Raw genomic sequence first — 18878 nt, 5'->3', positions numbered from 1 at the left:
ATGAGACGTAAAAGATATGCAAGACTGACCATTGATCAAAACAGGATGTTTCAGCTATTTCGGCTGCACTTGCAGAAGTTTAACAAGAATTTTGAAAAACACAAGTGAACTACAAAAACAAGCTAAAAATGTATAACTGCAGCTGGCTTGATTCTGTTAGTTCTGAATCTTGGAATTCAGATACCAGCAATGCTGGTTGTGTAAGGTGTTGGAGAATAAATGCTGATGTTTTACTTACGAATCTTCTGACTTAAACTGATTTCTTACAGTGGACTCACTAAATCATTACCAACACTCCCAGAATCAGGGTTCTTTTTTAGCAGCAACCTAATCATTTTATAGGATGTTTTGGAACGGTAAAGAGAGGATGGAATGCTTCTGAGAAAGAGATGGACAAAGTAATTAGTGAGCTTGGAGGAGACTGAGCTGCAAGAGTTTAATGGGGTAAGTACCATCCAGTGGGGACAATGATAGCCATTTAAAGGCCCTAAATGTTAGGTTCTGGGCTAGAAAACTATGAAGCACTATAAGCAGACCATGAAAACAGTGTGGGCTAGCAGACTAAACCAGACTCTCTGAAATATGAAGTGTGAGTATTTTGTGTTTTCTATCTGCATTGTCATTTATCTCTGCCCAGAATATTTTTTTGGGGTGGGATATAAATGCATGCTGTCTATATCTTGTGAAATTAGATTTATTGTTTTCTCTAGTGCAGTAATTTTTTCTAAAGTGTGCAAACTGCTGATGTAAAATGAGGCAACATGTTGCTTTCTATTTGTTCAAGGTAGCTGTTCAGTTTTTAGCTTAGATGTGAAGGTCTTGGTTTCTACTAGCACTTCTCTGATTTTACCCTTGTGTTGATGATTGGAGAGATTTCATAATACTCATTCTTTAGGATCCTGGTAAAGATAGCCAGTGCATGACAGGGCAGAGTTCTAGTTAGTCTGGGCTAACTGAAGAAGTAGGTCATATCCCTGAAGTGGACAGTTTTTCACCCAGCAATGAGGAGTGTGGGGTATTGTTTTTTTTAGAGATCAGACTTGTTGGAATGGGATAGTGATTTTAGTAAGTCAGGAAGCAGTGTGGTATCTCTGCAGCTCTGAGTTTTATTTGTTTTGATGTAGTCCTGGCTGTGTCACCAGATGTGTAATCATGCTTGGGTGTCGAGCTACTGAGTGGAATGTGGTAAATGCCCAGTATACGTGTTAGGTTCTTAGAATTAACTGGGTTTAGCCAGGTAACGTATAGTTTCTAAAGCAGAGCAAAGTAGTTTTACAGGTTATGTCGTGAATGCTTTGATATAGACTTCTTTCATTAATTGACAGGATATTATCTATGTATAAACATACACACATGCACACAGACATATGCAGCTGCTAGTGCACCTGTTCGTAGTTAGCTCAACCACAAACCACTATGATCCTTGGTTATTCTCTTGACATATGGCAATGATTGAGACTTGAAAGGGACATTTTACAAGCAGGAGAACTCTACTCCCTGTTCTGCTACATGGCATGTCTCTCATAATGCTATGTTAGTTGGACAGCAGTCATGGAGAGGAAAATATCATGTCTGAGCCATATCTTTGAGGTTGCTAAAACATCCAGAATTTAGTTTCTTCAACTTTATTACCTGTGTTAAAATGAGCTCTTATTACCCGTGTGACACCCCTGCACTGGCCCAATAGTCAAAGAGCCTCAATCCTCACCACTGTCAACAGTGGGGAACGTACACACTGGGAGGATGACAAGTACACGCACAGTAAAGTGCAGTTTCCATTAAGAGCACACAGAGATCACTGTCAGTCTGGGGCTGGTTTCTCCCTCTTTCTCCAGATCCCCAGTAAAACTCCCCACTGGCACAGCTATAGAGTTGAGATCTCAGCTGAGTGGCCAAGCTAAGACCTACAGCACCCTCCCTGTCCAACCAGTGCTTCGTGTCCCTGGCCAAGTAGTTGACACACACACTCTTTGAGATTTGATTTATATACAACCACACACACACACACACACACACACACACACACACACTCCTGGGAAAGGTTGGCATAGGTTTACTATCTATGCCCCCTTCTGCCCAGACTATAACATAGTTCCAACTGCCACCAGCCACTACTTACCATCTACTTTAAGGCCCTTAACAAAGGGTGCCCAATCCTACTGTGTAATGTTACTATAAATCCAAATGGTAGTCTGATCAAGAGCAAGGCTATTTAGGAGTCGCCTGTACAGTGACACCATATAGATATGCAAGTACACTAAGAGCTTAAATATCTCTAAACAGACCAGCCACAATTAAAAGGTTTCAATATATTTAATAATAAATAATAAAAGAACAAGACAATACTCAGTATCTAAAAGAGTTATTATGCCCTAAAAACTTAGAAGGCAAGTGTAGAAGGTGGTGATGAGTGGATGTTTCTTGGTCAAAGACTAAATAAAAAATGCACAGTCTCTTTCTGTCTCTCTCAGAGTTTTCTTAAATTAATATCAAATATTAATGCTGGGTTAGCTGACTTCAGTTCCCAAGCTAAACCCCCTTTGTCAGAAACTAACAGCATTTTAGCATCTCCCTGTGAAAAATACATATCTCTCAAATGTTTACAGATCCTAAAAGTCATAAAACAACAAAACACTTCTACATCGTAAACGTGGCAATTACTTCTCTTTCAAGGCAATACAAAAAATTCTAGCTCTAGACATTGTGTCTGCTGCTGCACTGAAACGGAGAGATAACATCTCTTTTATTATGTGGTTATGAAACAATTTAATTTCAACTATTGTCTCTGAATTTTTTTAAGTTAACCTCCTGTGTTCCAGTTTCCATTAAACATATACATCTAAACAGTCCCAGTAGTGCAGGCACATTCCTGTTCTTTTCTAATAGGACATGATGTGGTTACATTTTAGATCAGTAAGTTACAGACACTTCTGTATAAATCATGTCAATATTAACAAAATTCCAGATAGCTGGGCTGGCAGTATTTCCCTTTGTCCCCCCCCCCCCCCCCAAAAAAAAAAAACTCAGGCTAGTTTTTCAAGTGACACTTAAAAAAACGTTGCTTGAGAGCGTTGGGCTTATGTGGGAATACTTTACTCCATTCACTGTCTTGAGATTCCAGCTGCCTTGCCATTACTGACCCCACTACAGTGCTCCACTGTCCTATCATATGCCTGCAATCCCAGCTTCCACCATATTAATTTGGGATTTGGCTGGCTGGCTCCCTGTAGCCATAGATCCCTGTCAGACTCCTCCTGCCTTGTACTGTAAATACTTAGCACAAGGGCCTCCCTGTCATTGTAAGGTTTCTTCATGTTAACATGGTACAGTTTGTGCCCCTACCATGTAGTTAACATCACTGAATTTCCTTACAACTTTGTAGGGTTCTTGCCACGCTGTCTGCAGCTTGCTATGTCTGACAGGAATGAGAACCATTACCTGCTGCCCTACAGCATACTCTCTGGTTCGAACATTCTTGTAATACCAGACCATTTTCTGTTGTTGGGCTTCTGCCAGGTTCTCCTGGGCCAAGACCATGAGTTCCCTGAGCCTTATCCTGAGGTTTAAGACATATGCCACAACAGACTCCTTGTGGGATTCAGACTCATCCTCCCACTCATCTCTAATCAAATCTAGAAGTTCCCTCACCCTGTACCCATACAGTAACTCAAAGGGTAAAAAAAAATGTGGATTTCTGGGCCACCTCTCTGTAAACAAACAAACAGATGGGGCAGGTATTTGTACCACTTCCTGTTAAACTGGTCTGCAAATGCTGTAGCATCATCTAGAGTGTAGAATTTAACCTCTCAACAAAACCATTAGTTTGGGGATGGTAGAGGTTGGTCTTTAGGTGCTTCACCCCACAGTGCTTCCACAGACAAGCCAGTAGGTCTGACATGAAACTGGCAAGTCTATCAGTTAGTATTTCTTTTGGGAAACCTACCCTGCTGAAAATCACCATCTCAGCGTATCTTGTAGCATAATCTACTAACACTAGGATATATTTTTTCCCTGTCGAACTTGGGGTACTCAGAGGCCCCAGAATATCCATAGTTACCCTCTGAAATGGCTCCTCAGTCACAGACAAAAGCATCAAAGGAGATTTTGCCTGGTCTCCTGCCTTGCCTACTTTTTGGCACTGCTCACAGCTCCTGCAGTACCCTGTTACGTCTCTGGAAATCGTAGGCCAATAAAAGTCCTGCATAATGTCTCTTTGTATGTTTCATGCCCATAGTACCTGCAAAGGGAATATCATGGGCTATGGCTAGAAGTGCCAGAAGGTATGCTGTGGGTACTACAAACTGCTTTATTCTCTCACCCTCCAGCCTTCCCTCAGGGGTCTGCTCTCATAAGTTTCCCTGGAGCCTTTCCAAGCCTAGCCCAGAAAAATTGCCCAGGTTCCGTGCCACTCGATGTTAGTTCATAGTGTCCCTATCCAGTAAGGCAACTGGAATAATCCCTGGAGTGAACTTTCTGTTACCCATCCACTCGTCAAGATTTCTCTTGGAGGGCCAGCGAAGTGCTCTGTTTAACATGAATTGGAAGCTTATTCCAGAGTATGGGCAGTCTTTGGGAGATGAACCTGCCCCTCTGGCATGTTCTGTTAATTGTGGTAATGAGGTTGTGATCTCTGGAGCTTGTGGGGCAGGGGGATTGGGATTTCTTTAGATGTAGCATTTCAAGTAGGGCTGGGTCAGACATGGCTTTGTAGGTCAAGCAAAAATCACCTCTAAGTAGACGATAAGGAACTGAGAACAGCTGAAGTTTCTTGAGTCTGTCCATGCAGGACATGTGTTTAAGGCCTAGTATCCTTTTTGTGAGGTACTTTTGTGGCCTCTCCAGCTGTTGTAGGTGTCTGGTCAGGTACATGCCAAATGGGGTGTTATATTCGATGATTTGTCTAATGAGGGATGAGTAGAGAGGGATGATGATGACCTTTTTCTTCCTGGATGGGAAACCTTTGGTTATAAGATGTGCCACGTAGAAGGACTTTCTGACCACAGTGGCAATGTGGTGGTCGAAGATGAGGTGGCTGTCCAGATCTCTTATGGCCCCTTCAGTGTTCAGTGGGCTCCCATCAACGTGATAATTCGTGGGAACTGAGTTTTTTCAAAGGGGATGGTAATGCATTTTTTCGTGTTAAGCTTCAGACCATGGTTCCAACACCAGTCATTGGCTTCAGAGAGGCCCTTTTGTAGGATGTGTGCATCACTTGGAGAGTTGATAATGACTCCTAGCTTGCAGTCATCAGTGAACTTGGCCAGCCAGAGTCCTTCTGTGTTGGCCTGGATGTCTGAGAAATAGATGCCAAACAGGAGAGGGCCCAGGACCAAACTCTGTGGGACTCCACTTGTGACTAGTCGACAGTCTGACTTGGAATCAGCAGCTTTCACTCTGTGGGTCCTGTCTGTGAGTCAGTTTGCAAACCACCTAGTGATGTAAAGATTGATGCCTAGTTTGGTGAGCTTATCGGTGATACTTGAGTGGGGAATGGTATCAAAGCCCTTGGCCAGGTCGAGGTAGGCTGTATGCACTGCCTTACCCTCATCCACAGCCTTGGTGACCGCCTCGAAGAAGTCAACCAGGTTCAACAGGCAAGATCTTCCCTTGACAAAGCCAAATTGTGTGGGGTCAAGAGTTTGGAGATTGCCTATTTCTTTGTTAAGCAGGTCCATGATGATTCCCTCCATAGCTTTGCATACCAGACTCGTCAGGCTAATGAGACGATAGTTCCCAGGGTCTGTAGTTGTTCCCCCTTTATGGAGCGGGATGACTGTAGCAGTGTGCCATTCATTAGGAACATAGCCTGAGGTAAGGCTGTGATTGAACAGGGCACACAGATATGGTGCCAGTTCATTTAGTAGCTCATGTAGGATGCAGCCATGGATATTATCAGGTCCCATAGACACTGTATTCCTAGCTTTGGACAATGCAGCTTTTACTTGTGCCGCAGAAATGGTGGATACCAGGCTTTCTTCTGGTATTGTGATAGGGCCCTTCAGGGGGAGAGGGGTAAAGTTGGCACTGAATCTGTCGGCCAGTATGTTGGCTATATCTGTTGGCTCAGTATAGGAAGTGCCATTGTGCAATAACTCGGAGCAAATCTGGGTATTGCCTTTGAGGTTTTTGATATAGCTATAGAAGGCTTTGTAGTTGTTTTTGGTGTTAGCCGCAATTTTCCTTTCATAGCTGGCTTTACAGGATTTGATAAGCGATCTCAGCTTTTTGTTAAGACCGATAAGGGAGGTTTTCCATTCGTGTGACTTCATTTTTTTTCTGCAACAGTTTCTTCCTTCTGTTGTAGAGTTTATTGAAGGTTGGGGACCACAAGATTGGCTTCCTTTTTTTTTTTTTTTTGGAGGAGAGTGTCTTAGTTCTGTTTGATATGGCAAGGTCCATGCATTTGTGTACTTGTTCGTACAGTGCATTGATGTATGATTCGGCAGTCATGCAGCTATTTTCCATTGGCATGGGTGCCAAGAAGTTAGCCACCTCTGTTTTTTAGGAGGCCAGTGTCAGCTTTAGAGAAATTTTTCAGGGTGGTCACCTTAGCTGGGGTGTAGGTGAGATGGAGATTTCTGTGGTGATCAGTTTGTGGTCAGATTTAACCAGGGAGGAATTGACTATAGGTGTGGAGCAATGGTCTCCCATGTTGGTGATAACCAGGTTGAGGATGTTGCTTCCTCTAGTGGGGGTTAGAATGAGCTGGTCCAGGACTTTGGAATTGATAAATTCCAGAAAGTGTTGGACCTCTACATTGGTACTTGAATAGTTTTCACAGTTGATGGAAGGGTAGTTGAAGTCACCCAGTATGGCAGTATTGGGATGGACCTTGTTAGATTCCAGGGTGCTTAGGAACTTGGAGTGAGAGTCTAGGGACATGTTTGGGGTTCTGTAGCAGGCTATGACTTGTATCGCCATCTTACCCTGTGTTAGTTGTACCTGAAACATCTCAGATGCATTATGCTGGGCTACCAGTCTAGAGGTGTGGGTATCCTTTAAGAATATGGAGACACCACCGCCTTTGGAGCTTCTGGCCGTATTCTGGGGCCAAAAGGTATGGTCTGAGTTGTAGCCTTGGTGCGCAGGGGAGCTTTCTGCCTCTTTAAGCCAGGCCTCTGTTACAGCACAGATGTTGACATTCTCCATTTTGAGGAGAGCTTTGAGCAAGTGCATCTTGAGATTTAGACTTCTAGCATTGAGCATTATGACCCTCAGATTGCATTTGTTTGTAGCTGTTACAGTGGAATTTTGGTCTTTGGAATGATGAGCTAAAAAGGCAGTATAGGGCAGGTGCCTCACTAGCTACCTCCCTCAAGCCTTGTAATGTAGGGTCTGAGAGCTGAGCCTATCTCAGTTCCCTTTGGAACTCTTCCCAGCTCCCCTCCTGGTATCCTCTGACAGTGGTGCCTCACTGTCAGCCTGGGTACTAGCACTACTCACCTCTGCCCTTACAGTCACTTTGTCCAAGGGAATGTCAGTAACCACAAGCAGCAGTGGATCACCTTCAGTCTCATTGCTACAGGGTATCTCCCTACCTGAAGTGACTACCTTACCAGTCCTGGCTGCAAGTGTGCAGTCCGTCTGGGTCCCCCCCAGGCTACCAGACCCACGTGCTTGTCTCCAAGCCTGACTGCATGTAACTGCATGCACACAGTGTACTGCATTATCAAAATCATTCCCTATCAGGACATCTGCAGGAATATCCTCAAACACACCTACTTGCTGGCTTCTTTTTCAACCGTCCCAGTCAAGGTGAACCATAGCCAGAGGTATTTGGAATGGGGTCCCTCTTAAAGCTCTGACTGGAGTAGGCTGCCCAAGCAATTAGTGCTCGCCTTTAACTATTGCAGGCTTTACAATGGTTAGGTCAGAGGCTGTGTCTATCTTAGCAGTGGTCTCTTTCCCATTCACTAAGATAGGATACAACCTTTTGTGGTAGTTTGGTACCCTTGTTGTCTCGAGACAACTTATTGCTGGCATTCTGTCATTCCACCTACTGGCTCTCCCACCTTTTGTTCCCCACCTTGCCTCCATGGAAATCCGTATGCTACATGGACCCACTGGTTGCATTTAAAACATTTAACCCTTGGTCCTGGACATGTACCTGGACTAGTGGCTTCTCTTGCTACTGGCGGACTCTGTTGGGGTATTCTAGGCTGCCCACCATGGTTTCCCTTAGACCCATGAGCAGCACTGAGTATCCCTTTTCTGTGCAGTGATGCCCTGCCTGCTAGGTATAGGTCTCCCTTTTTCCCCCAATGCATCTGCAGTATTGCATTGCCTATCAGCTAAGCAGATTCTCATGTCCTCAGGCAAAGTGCTAAGGGCTTATTCCATCACCAAAAGGTCTGTCAGCTCTTAAGAAGTGGTGATCTGACATCCACTCACCCACCTGTGAAAATAAATGCTTAGTTTACCAGTATATTCACACATATTTTCATCTGCTTTGCGTGTATGCTCACAAAACTTTTTTTTCTGTAAGCATCAGGTGTTAACTTAAAACATTCTAAAAGACAATTCTTCACATTATTATAATTTAAGCAATCAGTATAAGACAATTTAGAAATAACAGTTACAGCTTTACCATGAAGTTAGGGGGTCAGGAACCTTACCCAGAGCCCTTGGTCAACATTATACTGTTTACATACCCTTTCAAACATATGAATGAAACTATCGAAATTATCACCCTCTGTAAATTGTGGAAGACATTTACAGAGTTTGTTGGTTCTGGGGTTCAGTTACTCCCTTCCCCATTACCTCCATGACCCTGGCGAAGAGTCAGCATCTCCTTTTCATGTTGCCTCTGCCTCTCATTCCCCTCAGCTTCCAGATGTTGTGGGTTCTGTGCTGCTTCTATTTCCAAATCCTTGGCCTCCAGTTCAAGTCTCTCTATCTCCGTACATATTTTTAAGTCCTCTGTGGAAAAGTTGAACTGTCCATTTTCCGAAAGTGGTACATCTCCAAGGCCAGCCCGATTGTCCTCCTGATTGATGGTCTGCAATGCAGCTGTGCCCAGGACTACAATAAATTCTGCCTTAGTCAGGTTGGCATGCACCAGTCCTTTAGCCTGGCACATCTCAGCCAACTGGCTGCTTGTCAGCTTGCCATAGTCCTCTGCTGGCATGCTTGCCTGCTCTCCCTGAGTAACTAAGCTAACAAAAACTAAAACAATTGTGATATGAAACTCTGAATGTTCACTTTGTGGCTGATTGAGAGTAGAAACACTTTCTTTAGTGACCACTGTTTACAGGCTACCGGAATTCAGTATCCGCACCACTACAAGCCAATTAATAGGTGATGTGGATATCCTACCACTGCCAACCAATTAATATGTGACACCCCTGCACTGTCCCAGCAGTCAAGGAGCCTCAGTCCTTACCACTGGCAACCGTGGGGAATGTACACACTAGGAGAATGACAAGTACACACACAGTAAAGTGCAATATCCCTTAAGAGCGCACAGAGATCACAGTCAGTCTGGGGCTGGTTTCTCCCTCTTTCTCCAGATCCCCATAAGACTCCCCACTGGCACAGCTGTAGAGTTGAGATCTCAGCTGGGTGGCCAAGCTAAGTCCTCCAGCACCCTCTCTGCCCAGCCATTGCTTCGTGTCCCCTGCCCAAGTAGCTGACAGACACACTTTAAGATTTGATTTACATACAACTATACACACACACACACACACACACACACACACACACACACACACACCTGGGAAAGGCTGGTACAGGTTTACTAGCTATGCCCTCTTCTCGTCAGACTGTAAGGTATTTCCAACTACCACGAGTCACTACATACCAGCTACTTTAAGGCCCTGAACAAAGGGTGCCCAATCCTACTGTGTAATGTTACTATAAATCTAAATGGTAGTCTGACCAAGAGCAAGGCTATGTAGGAGTGACCTGTACAGTGTCACCATATAGATATGCAAGTACTCTTAAGAGCTTAAATATCTCTAAACAGACCAGCGCCAGTTAAAATATTTAAATATATTTAATAATAAATAATAAAAGAACAAGACAATACTCAGTAAGTAATCAGTTACATCAGAGTTCAAAATCACAGAAAATTTAAAACAACATTGCAGGACAGTCTCAAATAAATAAAGAAAACATCTGTGCTATACTTTACTATATTCCTATCTGAATCTAAAAGAGTTACTATGCCCTAAAAACTTACTTACAGCAAGGCAAGTGCAGAAGGTGGTGATGAGTGGATGTTTCTAGATCAAAGACAAAATACAAAATGCACAGTCTCTGTCTGAGAGAGTTCTTAAAGTAATATCAAATATTATTACTGAGTTAGCTTGGATATCATCACTTTTTGTCACCTGACTTCATTTTACCAAGCTAAACCCCCTTTGTCAGAAACTAACAGAATTTTAGCATCTTCCTGCGAAAAATACATAGCTTTCAGATGTTAGCAATTCCTGGAAGTTATAAAACAATAAAACACTTCTATATCTTAAACCTAGTAATTACTTCTCTTTCAAGACAATACAAAAAACTTCTAGCTGTAGACATTGTGTCTGCTACTGCACTGCAACTGAGAGAGAACATCTCTTTTATTACATGGTTATGAAACAATTTAATTTTAACTATTTTCTCTGAATTTTTTTAAATTAACCTCCTGTATTCCAGTTTCCATTAAACATATACATCTAAACAGTCACAATAGTGCAGGTACATTCATGTTCTGTTCCAACAGAGCATGCTGTGGTTTCAGTTTAGCTCAGTACTTTACACAGACTTGTGTATAAATCATATCAGTATTCACAAATGACATTACATTACAAAATTCCAGATAGTTGGGCTGGCAGTATTTCCCTTTGTCACAACACATGTTAAAATGAGCTCTTGAGATCCTGGACCTCCTGTGTAGCTGGAGTGAAACAGTCAGTAATGTTTATTTTTTTATTTACATACATATATTTGTTTTCCAGGTAGTGCTTTGATTAAAACTAACCACTTGCAGGCACACCTGGGTGAAATAATCACTGTAGATACAAAGCAGCACTAGTTTTAATTTGCAGACATAAAGTATTGACAGGAAAAGTAAAAGGAGCGAAGCAAGACACTAGTTACTTTAATCCATATAGTGCTGCAAGACTGAGTGTATTTATATTACATTGTCAAAGTAATTGAATTACAGGAGGTTAGAAAGAAGTGAAGGGGTAGAAAAAAAGTAGTATTTAAGTGATTGTCACCTCTGAATAGAATAAAAGCATCCCCAGGAACATTTTTAGATACACATTAAACACTCTGGGATTTGAATCATGCTTTCGCATACAGACAGCCGCAGATGACTAACTGTTAGTAAATATGACCACAGGCAAATGTTTTTTACCACCACAAACATATGGTAGGTTCTACACATCTACTATGATAAATGACTTACATCTGATGGTGTGCATCTTCTCAGGTTTGGTGCAGAGTACAGGCAGTCAGTAAGTATAGTGCTGGTGGGAAAATGTTGCAGCTATAAAATTAGTTGCAGCACCCCTCCATTGGTGACCCATCTTACAAGCTTGATTATGCACCATTTGGAGTTGTTCATGTTGCTGGATGTTTAACAGAGCATGCAGGCAGAATGCTGGGTTGTGGTTGACATTTTCAACAATTTGCATTGGAGAATGTACCTCTTTGCATCCGTATTTGATGTGTATAATTTGCATCCAGTAATGCCACATTCAGCACTGACTAGTCCTATTTTACAGCCATTTTGTTTACCAGAGTATAGTTAAGTATGGTTTATGTACAAGTTGTCGAATATACCTTTATTGACTCACCGTTTACCAAAAATGTTATTTCGAAACCAGCAAGTCAAAAAAAATAGAAAGTTTTTTTTTTGCAAGGGGACAAGTCCCCCCCTGCACCCCATGATGTAGGAGCAAGGCCCCCACTCCCCCAAAGTTATATATACCAATTCCACTGTCACATCACAGTGATGAAAAGGGGAGAAAAAAACTGGAAAATACATCACCGTTTTGTACCATGCAATACACCAAGATGAAATTTACTGCAGCATAGCATCCTTGCATGTAAAACACATGACCTACTAGTCAGTGAAGACTAGTAGTATAGCCCTTAAGCAGTAGGACACAGATTGTTAAATATGTTGTACTGCAGAACCGGTGCTGTTATAATGAAGAAGCATGACTTATTATAGCTTTATTTCTTAACTCTGAATATGTTTTTTCCTCTTTTTCTAGGTGGTGCACTGCATAGGTGACCAGCATGCAGAAGACATCTTTGACAGCTTATGGGAACTGAACAGAGAGATGTTTATACCACAAAACTCCAAAGAATCCCATCTTTGTGGAAATGATTTTGCTTTTGCCTCCCGGGTCATTAGCTATTGTTATTTTTATGATGAACATGTAACAAGAAAGAAAACTAGGAATTACTTTGGTGCTTCAATCTCATGCAAAGGGAAGTTATCAAGAGAGGTAATGATCGATATATCGTGTTGTGAGACATGGAATAAACATGTTGCTTTAGCTGTGTGTGCTGCTTCCATATATGGAAACAACATTCCCTACCTTCTTCCTCCACCATCTATTTACTCTGCAGCCGTTCAGATGTTTCAGACAGAAGTTGAAGTAATGGATTCTCAGGGAACTATTGAAACTGAATCTATTATTTCAGCTGAATCTACTAGTAGTAGTTTACAAGCAGTCCTGCAAGAGTCACCAGAGGTCACTGGTGTAGAGCCTTTAAGCCAGCATAATGAGGAACCAATGGACATGGAAAACCCTGAGCAGAAAACTGCAGTTAGTTTTTCAGACTCAGTACTGGAGGAGTCTTCAAATGCAGTGAATGGTTCTCTTACTTCTTCCATGGTGTTAGATGTTGATGATTCAGATTCTGCTGCAGAAGTGCTTGCAGTAGAACCTACAGGAAATACCTCCTTAACTGAGGAACTGGATGGCAGTTTTTGCAAGTTGGTTGTAGAATGTAAAGAAGATGACAAAATTGATTCCGCCCCTTCATATAATGAATCTGGTCCCACTGATTCTGGCTGCATGCTGTCAGAGTCTGCAGTGGATACCACTGGTGATTCTGGAATTTTAAGGGATGAAATGGATGCCACAAATTCAGAAGAGCCACTGACAGATCCTTGCGAAACTAGCTCACCACAAGGCAATAGCTCTTTCCCTATTTATGATCCCCTCCAGCGTTATAGTCCAAAACCGCCCTGTGAAAAATGCATAACACTTTTTCCTAATACAAAATTCAACCCAGAACCCACAGAGATACGATATCCGCCAACATGGGAGTATGGGAATTGTGCAGAGTGTGAATCTTTTAGCCGACTTTTCAATGCTGAACCAGAAGTTACTGCAAGACTGTCCTGGCCAGAGAAACTGGAAGTTGTTTGGGATAGACAGTACGGACAACAGATTTTAGCTTTTTCTGGTCCTGTTGTCCTTATTGAACAAAGAAGACAAAGGCTTATTGACAATTTAAAAAAAACCTTATTTACACTCGGGGAGCAGCTTTTGTTTTTTGATCCATCTGATTATGAAGCACCAAGTCATGCACTTGTGAGGGCCTAAAATGGGAGCTCTTTGACCACATTCCTTTACATCAAGTCATGTGGTGTTGCTTTATATTACACCTGTGTCTTGAAGTGCAAAATATTTTATGTCTGAATTCTGTGTCTAGCTGCTTGTACTGATTATACAGTGGTGCAATATTCGCAAGCTTAGGGCATGCAGGAATGTGTGTTCAAAAGAGTGTAGCTTCAGTACCTTTTTAGCTGTAAAACAGCATGAGTGACATATTGGCAATAGGTTATTACTGAACATGTAGGACCTTTCTAGAATTTTCTGTGCATTGTATGAGCTGCCTTGATTCCTTAGACTTATGTATATCCTGTTTTGCTAAAGCGAATCAGTAGTGATGTTTTCAAAGATAGTTGCTTGCGTAGGTGCATCTGTTCCTCTAGATTTAAAATAATATTCATTTGCGTTGGCTGTGTTGAAATATGTAACATGATGGTAGCATTCTGAGGACACGAAAGGGAGGGGTTGCTGCTCTGCTAAAGCTGGTGCTCCCCAAAATGCAGTAATGTAAGCTAAATGAACTTGAGTGAATTAAAGCGCACAGTTTCTTACTGGGGGTAGTGAATGGTGAGTACACAGCAAATAAACAAGTATTACTGTGCAGGACAGTAGGTAGGTTATCTCTACCCTGTGCACCCCCCCCCCCCAGCTCAGAGATGAGGATCTCTGAACTGTATTAAACTGCTTGCTACAAATTTAACAAGTGGCTTGCTAGCATTACATTTCTACACACCAAGTGCTTCAGTGTTAGACAAATGCAATATTGGCATTCAATTTTTGAATGCCAGTACTGCATGCCCACACCATCAGCACTTGCCCCAACAACTCATTCCCTTCTCCACTCCCTAGTTACTTGTGTTACTGTGTAGTTCTAAGACAGGCTTTGTATAGCAAGCCTGATATTCTTCTTCAAAGTAGTGCAGCAGTATAGTCTGGCAGTTGCTACTCATCTCTGAGTAGTGCAGTAGAATACTCTGGCAGCATTGTCATGTGTTTTTATGATTTCTTTATTGCTCCTAGCCAACACCAGTGGCATACAGGAATAAAACTATGACCCAGGTGACAAACCTTTAAATAACAGTTTGGATGCCTTTTGGAGTTGATGTGGCTTTAATGGCTTGCCTGTTTTTTGGGTTTGGGGGATAGGGAGCATGTCTAGGTGCTCGTGCTTGAGTTGGAATCCCCACTAGAGATCAAATATCTTATAGAAGTACTGGCTTTGAGAGGGGTAGGGCAGCCTTGGGGGGGTTACATCATCTGCCCTCCCTGACACACCCATTCCACACCAAATTCTGGACTGATTTGAGATATAAGCAGTGGGTTTTGGGACCCAAAAAGTGTCAGAATTCAAAATACTGCAATGGTTACCTAAATGATAACCCCTCCTTTCTAATCATCCCCTTTGGTGAAGAGGAAAACAAATTGGCCAACTGGCTTCAGTGGGGCTGATTAACAGCATATAGCAGTGGCAAAAAATCTTTTCTTTTTGCCGCTATCCTTCCTCTGACTATCATCAAACCTCAATCACAGAAGTCCTGCAGACCAGTTCATTCTCTTCAGAGGGAAAGAGCCTGAAAGTTCTGAATTTTGTATACTTTTTTTTATTATTCCTCTACTGAGTTGCTTTATTACAGCAAAAGAGCCCCCACACATTTTGATCTCTTCCATATCATAGTGATTTTGTAGTCTGCACCTTTTCCTGTCTCATTCTGCAGTCTGTATATTTTTATTCACTTTCATTAAAAGTTGCCTGTACTTTTACACACAGACTATGGAGTATGAGACTTTGAACAATCATGTAGTTCTTCAGTTTAGTGCAAGGAGGATTATTTTCCTTTGTTCCTTTGGCCTTTTCTGTTCTTTAAAAGGGCTGCTGTTCTTCCCCTTCTCTTGTACCTTTTCCAGTAACCACTTCATGCTGTGTGTATCTATGTTTTATTGGGGACTCTGCCATGTCTTTTTGTATTTAAATAATTGGACCATAAAGGAGGCATTTTGCAGATCAGAACAGCGATAGTGATTGCATAACTTGCATTTTTCTGAGCGTAGACATCCATTTTTGTTTTTACTATTAAATTTCTCATCATTAAAATGCTCTGGTCAAAAAATGCTTCTTTTCTGCTGTATATTACTCTGTGACCAATTAACCCTGGCAGGAGTGGCCTTAGGTCAACTGGTGCCCTAGTTAAAAGGACTCCACGGCACCCCCACACCACCGGGTGCCCCCATCTTGAGCTACCTACACCAAATAAATTCTGGAAAAGGTCCCATGCTAGAGTGGTGCCCTAGGCGGCCGCCTAGTTGGCCTGTGCCTAAGGCCAACTTTGCACCCTGGGGTACTGTGCCTTACTTTCAGTCAAAAAGAGTTTGCACATCTAAGTGCATATATGGTACTGGTAGATGAGTGCCTCCTTCAATATTTCCATAGACCTATGTCTTTAAAACTGCTGAAAAAAAAATAATAGCAGTTTATTTGACACAGGTTTTGGTCTAAATATGTGTAAAACTGTTGTTTATTTAATAGAGTTAAAGGAAAGAGAAAAATTTGTTGAAAATTTGCAGTAATGGGGGAAAATAATATAATTTCATTGTATTCTTATGGCTGTGAGACTTGTCTTCCTGAAATGACAGAGCACAAACAGGTGTTGACTGGAAGTTAATGAGATAATGAATAGCTTGGAGGTGATAAATGTCAAACTCTGGAATTTGACAGGCTTATTTGATGTGTTCTTTAAATGTTTGATAGTGGTTGTTGGGAATTAAGAGAAAAACTTACATTTGCATTGAGAAGCTATTAAACACTAGATGTAATTTGCAAAGAAAATGGAAGTAATGGTTAAGCAGTCAGATCAAATGGAACAGAATCTCATAGCTAAGGAGAATATAATGAAAATGGTTAATTAGAGAATTGTTGGCATTTTGGAATGCGAGTTAAACATGGATTAGTTCGACTATGTCAAAAATAAAGTGGTAGATGAGTCTCAGTTTTTCAAAGACTCACTGAGTGTAGAATTTGGCCCTGTGGTTTTCATTAATGGAGTCTGAGTGATGTACATGAAACCTGGGCTGATTCTAGTGTCTTTTGCATCTTACAATGGGAAAAGGCAAATGTTGTTGATAGAGACTGTAATAAACTAAAGTAACCTTCCCCACATTGTAAGACTGTGGCATATGCAAAGCTACGTGACAGTTTGTATGTTCATTTTTTGGTGCACTCTTTTTTTCTTGTACAGTTTGCATGTTCATTGCTCTACAGGTCAGCGTAAGTGTGTAAACAAGAATGTAAATCATATAAATAATACTTAGTTGTGGGCTAGAAAAGTAAAACCTGGCATCCTGACTTTGACTGTTACTAGAGGCACCAAACAGATGGTGCCTGTTTTGGACAAAAATTGGAATAGACAGCATTCTCTGGAAAAAAGCGTTATTAGAAGGAATGTGCAAGGTGAAAACAGGATTTTGAAGAGACTATAAATGAAGAGACTTTCTAGCATCAGCAGAGCCATCTTGATCAAGCGTGCATTGATCATCGGTGCGAGACAGTCCTTGGAAGCATAGACTTATATCAGGCCACGTTATGAAGAATTGATATATCTTGACAGAGTAATTGCTTGGCTGTAATCTAATAAATGCAGTTTATATGAAAACAGCTGTACAGAGTGAGTCTATTTGCTTCTAGAATCTGCTTTTTTATATATCACTGTTCCAGCAATTAAGTTTAGTTTCATTGGTGCCAACTCTCTTGTTCCTGTCGGAGAGAAGAGCTGAGCAGTTCCAGTTGCCTCCTTCACCTGTGGTGAACTCTATATCATTTCTGCATCTGCTCAGGCACGTTTCACTGTCAGTTCGTCTGAAGAGGGGTCTGCCAGCACTTTCATTGAAGACAGCCTGATCACCTGCTTTTTGTTGTTTGATTGCAGTAAGCGTCTTGTTTAGTCATAACATTGATGCCATTAAGGACCTTAGTTTAAAATACCCTCATTCAGTTTAGATAGATATGTATGATAATCCAGATAGGGTCTGGCATTTGTTGAAAAAATGGTTTGAATCCAGTATCTCTGTTGCTAAATGTGAAACAGGTCTTTTTGGAAATGTAAAATTTGACAAAGCATGTCTTTGTAATTGGATTATTGTATATGATCAGTATTTGTTTAAACATAGACCATTGACTGAAAGATGTTTTTGTGTGATAGCAAATATCCAGTTATGTTTTTCTTGTCATAAAACATTAGCGTCACAGCCAGTTTACAATAATGCCAACAGGATTTTCATAAGATGTATCCAGTTTTGCTTCAGAATAACAGCTCTAATGCTCTACTTGTAATGTCTGTCACCAGACTGTTAAAAGTCTTGGGTGACTTTATTGCATATTTCTAAGCAAAATATTTTACAGGTTTTATAACAGCCTTTCAGTCTTATATTCAGACATAGAATGCCATGCATGATAGTGAAGATAGTACCTCTGAAAAAGATAAACAGCTTATAGAAACTAATGACCTGTGCCAGCAAGGTTTAAAGTGGCAGGAAGCTTTAGTCAAAGAATTTTCTGAAAATGCATTACACATGTTGCATACTGCTTTTCAGGCTGTACAGGCAATTCAGAAATCACAGATTACTGCCAAAGATTACATTCAACAATTAAAAACTGAATTTCATCAGGCAATTCAGGAATTACTGATCTTAAACAACACATTTATTCTTTAGAAGCACTGCTAGAAACCTATAAAAAGAGGTCTGACATTAATGTCATCAGACAGGGATCAAATGTCCCTTCCACAGGGGGTACTTCAGCTGATATTTATCAGAACTCCCAATTGTTAGTCTTCCACATTGGAATGACAAAAAAGGGATGCTTTATAATATGTTAACTGTTGAAGAATGGGTGGCATATACGGCAGGATCTACTTGGAGTGATTCTGCATAGATGATTCTTTGCTTTCATTCCTAAGTGTTACAAGTCTTTTATTCTGGTGAGAAAATGTTGCACAGATACAAAGACAGACTGAATGGCAGCTGTTCTTATACAGCTACACAAGGACAACATTTGACTACCAGACTACTAGATCATTTTAAAATTACCATTTCATATAAACTAGTTGAACAGGCCGAACATTTTAAATTATCCTTTCAGATAGTTTATGGCAAATCAGACAATCAAATTGCAGGGTCAGGGACTCAAAAGCAGTTAATACACTATTTTTTGAAACTGGTAGAAGGGGTCCCTGGGGATATTAAATGCATACACGAGGAAGGCTCAACAACATTAGAGGAAGTAGTTCAAAAGCTTATGCGTGGGAAATAATTGGTGAT

General features: G+C 41.3%; 1 protein-coding gene across 2 annotated transcripts in view; it reads left to right on the top strand.

Annotated features, from left to right (window-relative positions):
• The window catches only part of LOC122799248, a 1077360-nt gene extending 1060145 nt beyond the window's left edge, over window positions 1–17215 (top strand). For both annotated transcript variants that reach the window (XM_044068189.1, XM_044068190.1), the window contains one exon: window positions 12213–17215. In XM_044068189.1, coding sequence (XP_043924124.1) covers window positions 12213–13559 — 1347 coding nt within the window. In that variant the 3' untranslated portion in view covers window positions 13560–17215. The remainder of the gene's footprint in view (window positions 1–12212) is intronic.
• The last annotated feature ends 1663 nt before the right edge of the window (window positions 17216–18878 follow it).

The sequence above is a fragment of the Protopterus annectens genome, chromosome 4.part0, assembly GCF_019279795.1.
Source record: "Protopterus annectens isolate FY-2018-M chromosome 4.part0, PAN1.0, whole genome shotgun sequence".
In the NCBI taxonomy this organism is placed as follows: domain Eukaryota; kingdom Metazoa; phylum Chordata; order Ceratodontiformes; family Protopteridae; genus Protopterus; species Protopterus annectens.
The sequence above is the reverse complement of the archived record's forward strand: the minus strand, read 5'-3'. Positions and strand labels throughout refer to the sequence as shown.